This window comes from Hippoglossus stenolepis, chromosome 21, assembly GCF_022539355.2.
Source record: "Hippoglossus stenolepis isolate QCI-W04-F060 chromosome 21, HSTE1.2, whole genome shotgun sequence".
In the NCBI taxonomy this organism is placed as follows: domain Eukaryota; kingdom Metazoa; phylum Chordata; class Actinopteri; order Pleuronectiformes; family Pleuronectidae; genus Hippoglossus; species Hippoglossus stenolepis.
In genome coordinates, this window is record NC_061503.1 from 9,896,835 (window position 1) to 9,906,609 (window position 9,775).

Genomic DNA, 9,775 nt, shown 5'->3' on the forward strand with positions numbered 1-9,775 from the left:
TTTTTCTTTTTCCATTTATTTTATAGAATTGCCTGAGTAAGAAAGTTCATAAACAAAGCATACACTGTAAAAACACAGTAGCAAATTATCTTGTAAGCAGTAACACAACCACTGTTGACATTCAAGCCAAGTGCTGGTTACAGAGTACAAGGACAAAAAAAGTCATTTTCATGGTATCAAAAAGCAACTCCGCTCCCCCTGGAGTCCCAGAATCCCCAGATAGAAATTTGCTAAAATGAAAATGAATGACCCCAATGTCACTCTAAAATGTCAACTTGACTTAAAGTCTCAATCTCTTTTCCCCTTTCATGGACAAAGTTATTTAAGTGGTATAAAATTGCTAGTTATAAAAGAGAAGCAACAATTCGCTCACGTCAACTCAAATATTGGCTAAAAGACAAGATCGCTCTTTTCTTCATGATCTATGTCAGGAGACATTGATGGCAATGGTAGAATAGCTGTGTGCCAAACAATTGGAAGTACATTTTGACCTCAACTCATGTCCAGCGGCATCGTTTGCATTGGTAATCCTCAGGCTCTGAACAGCAGCTATCATAGTCACTGCTGGGAGGAGTTGGAGGGCAGTGGCAAGTGCAGGGTTGAGTTTGAGGGGACGTCTGACAGGGGCACTGGTATGAGACTGCTTCAGGGAACGGACTGGTGCAGGGGCTCCGGGAGGTGCAGGCACTCAGGGGCAATACCGGTCTGGGGCTGGGGCTGGGGCTGGGGCTCAAAGGCAGGCTCGTCTCATCATGGAATTCCTCAGGCAAGTTCCTGTGCTGCTCCGAGGCCTCAGGGCTGCTGCTGAGGGTGAAGACCCAGCCCAGTTGTACGTGGAGGAGCGTGCGCAGACCTGGGGGCAGCTCCAGCGCACTGAGTATGTCTGGGCAACAGGGCAACATTTGGTGGAGCCGGGCGCAACAAAGGTACTGCAGGGAGGTGGGTGTATGACAGGCACGGATCACCTTCATACTGCTCTTAGCTGCTGTGGAGCATACCATCGGGTAAAACTTATTGTTTGGGAGCCTTGTGGTAGCAACACCTGTTGTAGCAGAAGAGATGACAGAATGAAAGCGAGAGTAAAAAGCTGTTTTCTCACAGGTGCTGCTTTAATTATTGGGAAACACGTACCTATGCAGTGCCGATTCTTGTAGAAGGTCAGGGTACCATGCCAGGTGTCAAGGTGCACTCCAATGATGGAGCCGTGCCCAAATTGAGAGGAGAAGTTCACTTTGTCCCCTTTGTGCTGGAGGAGACCTGGGAACAGATACAGATAGAAAATTGACTTTCACTTTCCTCAATGTTTGATTATTTAGGTCCACCACCTCCACAGACTTCTCTGATAACTCAAGGTGTCTAACTCTGACTCTCTAACCTGTGTAGGAGAGCCCCCAGCTGTCTTCATCATGGCCCAGCAGGCTGCCAAAGTTGTACTTGAACTTCTCCAGGTTTACCTCTTTTGTTCCAATTCCCACCATCTACACCAATCAAACCACAGAAAGCAAAACCTCAAAGGACAACAACAGGAGTTCTAGCTCACCAGTAGGTTATATGATTGCAGTGATACTCAGCATTCTGCTAATTTGTCATCAGTATGATTAAAAGGACTGCTCCGCACCATATCGGTTCCATAGACCGGAGAGGTCATCTTGACCTCCCAGAAGTGTTGGCCGTCTGTCAGCTCCTTGGTGCCGCGGATGGCAGCTGTGCCACAGCTGTAGTCGGAATGGAAGCTCACTTTCCTGTTGTCACCGCTGAGGAGGGCTCCGGAGGACTTGAAGTGCTCGTCCCATACCCAGTCAAAACCTAAAAGCACACCAGACATGCATGCTGCTGTCATGAAACTTTCATGTCTCCCTATTTCAAACTGTCAAATGAATCCACTACTTTAGTTTATGACCAAATTACTTCAAATATTCCATTTAGCATTATCTGCTAACATGCTAACATGCTAAACTTAGACGGTAAACATTATACCCTTTAAGTAGTAAGCATGGCTATAGACACTTTGTCTGGTGATCCTGTTTGAAACTCTGATATCTTCGTTATGTTTTAAGTTACTAAACACATTACCAGAATCTGTGGAATTTACTTTTAGTCCAGCATGGTATCAAGAATCAGTCCACAGTGTCAGCAGCTAACACACCAGGGGGGCAGATAGGCCTTGGGACAATCAACAAAGTCTTTTCCTAGGTAATAAAATCAGCTAAATGTATCTATTGAGCAACAAAATGTTTTTACTGTCAGTGTCTTTTTTACCGTGTGTTCTAATTTCTGTGATCTGATTTACTAAAAGCCAAATATAATATATATAAAAATGAACTTTCATATTAATGAAAAGGTCATATTCTTATACTAGTCTGTGCAGCCTCAGTACCAGGCTACACCACATAAACCAACAAGTTTATGTGGTGTATTTCAGTATTTCTAAGATTTCGCTCACTCTGATCCTCCTCCCCACAGAGGCAGTCACTGAATCCCTGGCTTAGCTCTTCCTGTGGCTGACACTGGCAGAAAGAGTCCCCTATCGACGCCGCTGTGCTGGGTAAGGCCACCACGTCAGAGACAGCCTGGGAACTCACAGCAACGTAATCCACTTTAGCCTCCATGACGCTGATCTGGTGGACACAAACAGTACAAACAGCTTCACGTAAGTCCAGGGACGTGGTCATGGTCCAGAAATGTTGGTTCAGTCGAATGAAAAGGAAAAAAGCTTTTGGATTATATTTACTGTTTTATCAATTTCACTGGCAGGTGCAATTTTGTAAAAAAAAAAGAAAGACAGATTGCTAAATCAGGACAGGGAAATTATAATCTTGTTGTATTGCACACTAATCCCAAGAGCCAAATGAGAGCCAGCACCCATATGCCATGTTTCAAACCCTGTCTACTAAAACCTGTTCGTGCTTCCTATTGGTGAGAGAAGTCATGTGAACCAATAAGTAAAATTAGACCCTTTCCAAAAATACCATCCTCCCATGAGTGATGTGACCATGTCTTACACATGGCCATTTCAGACAGGCCACAGGCCCAGTGGAAAACTACTGGTACTCAGGTAGAAAACGTATCTTTACACAGCCGCGGCTCCTCTTTGATTTCTGAAAGGAAAAGTAAGTTTCTTATCCACTAACAGTCAACGAGTACTACTTGTGTCTCATTCTCCAGTTATTTGCATTTCTATCTGAATTTCCCACATTTCACACCACCTCCTTTTAAATTCCCACTTCTCTCTTCATGCTTTCATCTTTTGTTCTACCCTTACACCCTCACTGTCTCACCTCCGTCGTGATCTGGTCTTCCCACTCCTCTCTGTCCATCATCTGGATCTTTGCCATGGCATCTGTCTCTTGCCGTATTTCGCTCCTGGCCCACAGCCGAGCCCGGCCGTTTCTGCCTCTTCTCAGCATGGCAGCTCTGTGGACGGCGACCCACAAACCCTGTGACCAGCTGGTAGGTATCGGTACAGATTAATTTGTGACAGATACTTATTCATATTCAATCACACATTTTCCCAAACTAGCAGCCTATATTCAAGGAGGAGAGACACAAATAACTTTCTGTTTCAGACGGGGGGAGAATTCGGGGGGGGAATTCTCATTGCTCTGAACTGAATATGGGTTGAACTGCAAAATGACCTCACTAACAAATTTAAAACTTCTGAAACCAGTGAGTATAAAATCAATTTGCATGATTTCATTTTCAAAGATGAGGTGTGACTGCAGTGTGTTTTCTCCCCAAAAAATGACAGTGCTTGTTTTTCTTACTTTCTTTACATCCTCACTGTGATTCACAAGTGACTTACTTACAAACTTGTTGGACAACTAAAACAAGAGTTACAAATCAGTCAATAGGAACCTGCAGAATATCATTTAGAGGGAAATGTCTCCTTCAGACTGATCTTTGTGTGGTAGCTCACCTATTTCTATCCGTCCCATATGTCACAGTTGGCAACAGGTAGTGTTTCCACGCACTTGTTTAACCTTTAAACCCAACCCTCTGCTCTGCCACACTGGTAGCATGGTCGGCCGCATACACACAAGACACAGATAATGTCGTCGAACCTAGTGACTGCTATGTATATCGAGTAGAAGTCATAGATTTGAATACTGTCCTAATATTGACTGTGACACTGGACGATAGAATTATATGGCAGTTTACTCACCTGTTATGTTCGGTTTTGGTAATGGTGGAAGTGGATCAAAAATCATGTGACAATAATTAAAAGATTTTGGAGAAGTTTAAGTCTTGTTAAGTCGGTTCCATCAGGACAAACAACAGAAAGTGACACGCTGCATGTCCTTCATGAAGACTTCTCTAATAAACACTAAGCAATCAGTGAGGCTGGTGCATTCCACTGAAAAGAACACGATTTGTCAGGTAATGTAAACACAAGCATTAGTCTTAGTTGACTGTTGTCACACTTTCCTCTTGGCCTCATTGACCCGGAAAGAGAGACAAACACAGGCCGAGTATGTTTGCTTTTTAAAACGCATGTCTGTGTTGAACTCTTTCCCACCCGTCAGTAATCATTACAATCAATAACCTTGGATTGGTTTTGATTTTCTGAAAAGTAAGAAAATAATTTTTAAAATCCACATGTAGCAGTAAAACATTTATTCTATGTAGAGAAAAAAGGTTTTATTATACTCGATACTAAGTGCATTAGATTTATTCTATAGTATAATAACCATTAGTTGCCACAGGAAGAGTTTTTGTTTTCCCAACGCCCCTTGACATAACATCACGTCTCTAATGTCAGTGCCGAGCGCAGCAGCTGGTGACTGCTTTTCAAGCAGGTGCAGGGGATACATGCCAAAAATTTAGATTAGTTAGTCTGGAGGTAGTCTCACTTTAATTGGTCTTTACCCTACATACTGTTAATGCATCATCTGGACAAATTAGTCAGGTCAAATTACAGTACCTCTATCAGCCAGTGTGCGAGCGTGACAGTGATCTGGATGGGTTCTGTTTAAGATGCTGAAATTATTGAGAATGATTCTGGTGCGAACCATTGGCTGTGTCCTGCAACAGAATCTCATCTTCTATTCACTACACAAAACAGTACAATCTGCAATCTGCTCTACATAGTATCATACATACATAGATAGTATCTCTCAAATATCTCAGCCAAAGACCTTAATATGCAGCTTCTTTCATCTGAAATCCATTCATCTACAGTGCAGCAGGGATTTTTCTTTTTCCGTATGGTCTTACCTTACAGCAGTCTTCCTGTACACTGTCTTGCAGTGGCTCATTTGAAAGTCGGTGTGCCACTATAACTATAACTGACTGTGTGACAGTTTGCACACTGTCCCACTTCTCCGAGCGAGACGTAAACATTACCTCTCCACGCCCTCGTCTCCTGCTTATTGGATAGGGCCTGTGAGGAGGAGGGTTTTATGGTAATGTACTTAGTTACCTTCACCTAACTGGGGTAACAATCTAATCTGAATTTTGGCCTTTGTGAAAATCATGTGCTGTGTTCTGTGGTAATAACACAGGGGAGGGACGTGCTCTAAAATTATCACAATATACTTGGTATTTGGTTATATTTACCATTCACTATACCTAAAATACTAATGTATAATTCAAACATGTATGTTGTTAGTTATCATTTTTTGCTGCTGTTAGTGTAAAGTGTCTTGATTTCCAGTATATTTGGGAGAATAATATATCTATACATATACCTATATCTATATCCATATCTTTGTCTATATATATACCTTTACTTGTATATATCTACGAATACATCTATATCTAAATATCAACATTGTCATCTACATCTATATCTATATAAACATCTTTATTTATATCTATATAGATACATCTATATCTATATAAATATCAACAACTTAATTTCTATCTATACAAACACATCTGTATCTACATCTATATAAATATGCATCTATATCTACATAAATATCAACATCTTGAATCTATATAAATATCAATATGTTTATTTATATCTCAATTTCTATATATCTATGTCTATTTGACTTTAGCTCACGCTTCCAGATTCTTTGTTGTGCTTTGTTAGACGTGTTTATTATCACATATGATTATCACCCACAAGTGAACCAGCCATTCTAATGCTGATTGTGATATTTTGTGGGGTGATTGAACGCACCATATTGTGCCTCGGCAGCCTATTGGTGGCGCTGCGCGAGAGGCGGGACGTAGATGCAAGCGGTGCAACGCAATTGGAGAAGCAGATGAGCACCCTATGACGTCACCAGGAAGCGGCTCAATCCGGTGCTGCGTGTGCATGTTGTAGCCCCAAGTCTAAAACATGGAACAAAACAATGGTAGGTGGAAACCACAGCTCTACAGAGTTTTCAAGATGCTTGAGTCTGACGTGTAGCTTGTTATTTTTTACATCAGCTGTGTGTGTTAAATGCTAAAAGATGGCAGCTAACAGAACCCGCTGCGTGTAGGGTAACAGCTTGTATAACTTGTTAGCAGAAGCTAACTGGAAATAAGCTCAAGTTGTACATGTTAAACTTTGTCAGCTACTAAAACGCCTCTGAGATAAATAGCTAATGTAATAAGAGGCTGTTACATCGTGACCTCTGACCCACTTACCGTGTTGAACCCGTGAACTCAGCTGACGAAACGTGACCCGGGTCCCGACCTGTTTCTGATAACATCCACTGTTCAGATCGCCATTTGCAGATGAGAAAGAACCCAGATGTGTTTGGTGCACTCACCATGTTTCTCTGTTCCGCAGCGGACGGGAATCTGGCCCAGGTTCGACACGTCGTGTTGGTCCTGTCCGGGAAGGGAGGTGTGGGAAAGAGCACCATCACCACAGAGTTGGCCCTGGCTCTCAGACATGCAGGCAAGAAGGTGTGTAACACGCAGAGAGGCTTGGAAATATGCTACAGCGGATTATAAAGCATGTACCTTCAGTATTGTGTATTAAAGTCCATTCATTATTTCCCTCTCAAGGGATAGTTCACTGAAAAATTAAAATTCACTCATTATCTACTCACCACTAGGGGTGGGTGAAGCGTTTGAAGAAGTGGTCACCATTTACTTCAATTGCTTTGGAAACCCCAAAAGTTTTTTATTGACTACAACACTTCACCCACCCCTCCGTCGGTATAGTGACTAGAGAATGAGTCCATTTTCATTTTTAGGGTGAACTATCCCTTTAAGCAGCTGCAGTCCCTGTCATTCTGCTAGGAGTGTTTTTACAGTTTTGTATAATTCTGCACACTATTCCTGACTTGTGTTCATACAAACCACCATCATCATCATCATCATCATCATCATCATCATCATCAGGTCGGCATCCTGGACGTGGACCTCTGTGGGCCCAGTATCCCCCGCATGCTGGGCGTGGGCCGGCCTGATGTGCACCAGTGTGACTCAGGCTGGGTGCCGGTCTACACCGATGCCCAGAAGAGCCTCGCCCTCATGTCCATCGGCTTCCTCCTGGACGACCCGGATGAAGCAGTGGTGTGGAGGGGGCCCAAGAAAACAGGTGTGATATCCTACTGTTGTTAATAGAGCGACCGACCTATCAAGTGGCTGAGGAAATACACCGATATAAGACTTTTACTTATTGGTAGTTGTGTCTTATGTTTGCAGATTTGCAGCTTTTTTTGTTTTAGGATATTTACACGATTAACTTTTTACTCTTGGAAGACTTTCACAATATTTGTGTGCTGTGCTGCCTGCCTTGTACTTAAAGTTGATCTACTCCTCTTCGGCTCAATAGTTAATATCTCTGACCTTCCTGTCCTGCAGCTTTGATTGCCCAGTTCGTGTCAGACGTGGCGTGGGGGGAGCTGGACGTGCTGCTGGTGGACACGCCGCCTGGGACGTCTGACGAGCATTTGGCCGTACTGGAGAACCTTAAGAAACACAGAGTGGATGGAGCCATTTTGGTCACAACACCGCAGGTACGCACCAATTGACCCGAGCAGACAGAACCTCAATTATTTACTGACAGTTCATTGTCATGTTTAAATGCTGATTCCTGTTATTGCTGCCAAAATCCAGCTTCTAACAAATGTGCATTACATGAACACCCCCTCTCAGAACCATTCAGTCAAAACAGCTGAGCATCACCACATATTACCTGTGTTTATAACTAGTTTATAACTAGTTTATAATGATCCAGACTCCCTCAGATGCCTGACAGTGAGTGTAAATTGCTGTTGCTGGTCTTGTGTTTGCTTCAGGCTGTATCGACAGGGGACGTGAGGAGAGAGATCACCTTCTGTAAGAAGACGGGCGTACGAATCCTGGGCATCGTAGAGAACATGAGTGGCTTTGTTTGTCCCCACTGCTCCGTAAGTATACTTTCATACCACTGATTGGGCAGTTTAGACATGAAATACTAATATCTGTGGTCACGGTCACATGTGTTTCCAAAGCCGTCTTCAGACATAAACTCTGGAAGATTTGGGGGGAACATTTTTTGCCTTTCACACTAATAACGCAGGAGATTGTTCGGGGCAGATACATTCTCACGTGGGCTCATTTTCTGGCCATTTCACCAGGGCGCTGGCAGAACATTTTTCAGAAAACGTCCAGAGCAACTGACTCAGACATTTGCGTTTGTCTGAAAGAAGCTCAAGTATATGACAATGATTACAAATCCACTGCCTTTTATGTCCGTTTTAAATGTGTAATTTATTATATTAAATTTTCTTGTTAAGGTTTGTGCATCAAGTTTAATTACTATTCTCTCTTTTCAGGAATGCAGCAATATTTTCTCAAAGGGTGGGGGTGAAGAATTGGCCAAACTGACAGGATCAGTCTTCCTTGGTAAGAACAGTAAGATAGAATTACATGTAATATCAGCTTGCGGCCACAGGGTGTCACAACACACACCGAGTGTGCATCACTCCTCTGCCACCATTCATCACTGCTGTGCTGCCAAAATGGTCGATGTTGATTTCAGTGCAGCAGCAGCAGGTTTGAAAGAGGAATACAAACTCAAAGACACGCATTAATCAATAATTCTCAGTCAAAGCAATAGATTTTTTTTTAACGGTTTCCCTCAATGGTTATCCGCTTTGTGTGGAGATCAATCTCTGGAGTAATGATGCAGCTAATTCCGCTCAGCCTGTGGCGGTGAGACTGCATCTGCTGCATAGCTTTAGCCAGCAAAGGAAACTGCACCATGTCCCTGTGGTCCTTCAGACGGTGTTAGATGTTCCCTATTGATCATTAATTATGGCATCACGTAACGATGCTGCTAATCATTTCTCAGTGACGTATCAGATGTGATATTTAGAAACTGCTGCGGTGGCGTTATTTGGATAATACATAAGCTCAGTAATCAACACTCGTCTTCTCCATTTCAGGTGCGGTGCCCTTGGATCCTCTGCTCAGCAGCAGCATAGAGGAAGGCAAAGATTTCACACAGTCATTCCCCGACAGCGCCACCTTCAGTGCCATCAGCAGCATCACACAGACTCTGCTCGACAGTCTCCAAGCTTGAGACACGATGTTTAAATATCTGGATTGCGCCCACGTGTCAGTACATAGGCTCTGTAATTTGTATAATGTAATGCCGAGTTGCGTTATGTTATTTTTCTATGTTCGTTCTTCCTGTACAGTTAAATAAAAAAAAGTCTACCTGCCCGTGTGCAGTTCTCATTCAGTGCTGCATTAACCAGCTGTCACAGGAGATTACTATAGTACAAAAGCAATTTTAAGGAAGTACTTTAGTAATAAATGTCCTAAATAACCCCCCCCTCATGCTGCTGGTACAGTACTTAAATGTGTCAGTGAGATGTGCAGTACTAGGAACTATATT

The 9,775-nt window shown here is 42.9% G+C and overlaps 2 protein-coding genes across 5 annotated transcripts; one reads left to right on the forward strand and one right to left on the reverse strand.

Annotated features, from left to right (window-relative positions):
- Positions 1 to 4: 4 nt before the first annotated feature.
- On the reverse strand, positions 5 to 5,406 carry spsb3b (splA/ryanodine receptor domain and SOCS box containing 3b). Of its 3 annotated transcripts, none has more exons than XM_035145111.2 (7): positions 5,215 to 5,406; positions 3,279 to 3,447; positions 2,444 to 2,618; positions 1,619 to 1,806; positions 1,376 to 1,478; positions 1,132 to 1,257; positions 5 to 1,042 (listed from the first exon to the last, which is right to left on the reverse strand). In XM_035145111.2, the coding sequence occupies exons 1-7, from the start codon at positions 5,253 to 5,255 to the stop codon at positions 498 to 500; spliced, it is 1,347 nt and encodes a 448-aa protein (XP_035001002.2). In that variant the 5' UTR covers positions 5,256 to 5,406; the 3' UTR covers positions 5 to 497. The 3 variants fall into 3 exon arrangements, with proteins under 3 accessions (XP_035001002.2, XP_035001004.2, XP_035001005.2); XM_035145113.2 differs by having other exon boundaries at positions 3,279 to 3,414; positions 5,215 to 5,404; XM_035145114.2 differs by lacking the exons at positions 3,279 to 3,447; positions 5,215 to 5,406 and adding an exon at positions 2,732 to 2,874.
- On the forward strand, positions 3,310 to 9,600 carry nubp2 (nucleotide binding protein 2 (MinD homolog, E. coli)). 2 transcript variants are annotated; one of them, XM_035145118.2, is made up of 9 exons: positions 3,310 to 3,450; positions 3,567 to 3,666; positions 6,146 to 6,305; positions 6,728 to 6,846; positions 7,288 to 7,486; positions 7,753 to 7,907; positions 8,190 to 8,300; positions 8,709 to 8,778; positions 9,321 to 9,600. In XM_035145118.2, exons 3-9 carry the CDS (start codon positions 6,290 to 6,292, stop codon positions 9,455 to 9,457), a joined length of 807 nt encoding a protein of 268 aa, XP_035001009.1. In that variant the 5' UTR covers positions 3,310 to 3,450; positions 3,567 to 3,666; positions 6,146 to 6,289; the 3' UTR covers positions 9,458 to 9,600. The 2 variants fall into 2 exon arrangements, with proteins under 2 accessions (XP_035001009.1, XP_035001008.1); XM_035145117.2 differs by lacking the exon at positions 3,567 to 3,666 and having other exon boundaries at positions 3,312 to 3,450.
- The last annotated feature ends 175 nt before the right edge of the window (positions 9,601 to 9,775 follow it).

Coding starts and splice junctions, on each gene's coding strand:
- spsb3b (XM_035145111.2), bottom strand. CDS start 5,255: ATGAGCCACTGCAAGACAGTGTACAGGAAGACTGCTGTAAG. Junction 3,448..5,214: donor TACAGGAAGACTGCTGTAAG/GTAAGACCATAC, acceptor GATACCTACCAG/CTGGTCACAGGGTTTGTGGG. Junction 1,807..2,443: donor CTGTGGGGAGGAGGATCAGA/GTGAGCGAAATC, acceptor GTGTGCTTTTAG/GTTTTGACTGGGTATGGGAC.
- nubp2 (XM_035145118.2), top strand. Junction 6,847..7,287: donor TCAGACATGCAGGCAAGAAG/GTGTGTAACACG, acceptor CATCATCATCAG/GTCGGCATCCTGGACGTGGA. Junction 8,779..9,320: donor GACAGGATCAGTCTTCCTTG/GTAAGAACAGTA, acceptor TCTCCATTTCAG/GTGCGGTGCCCTTGGATCCT.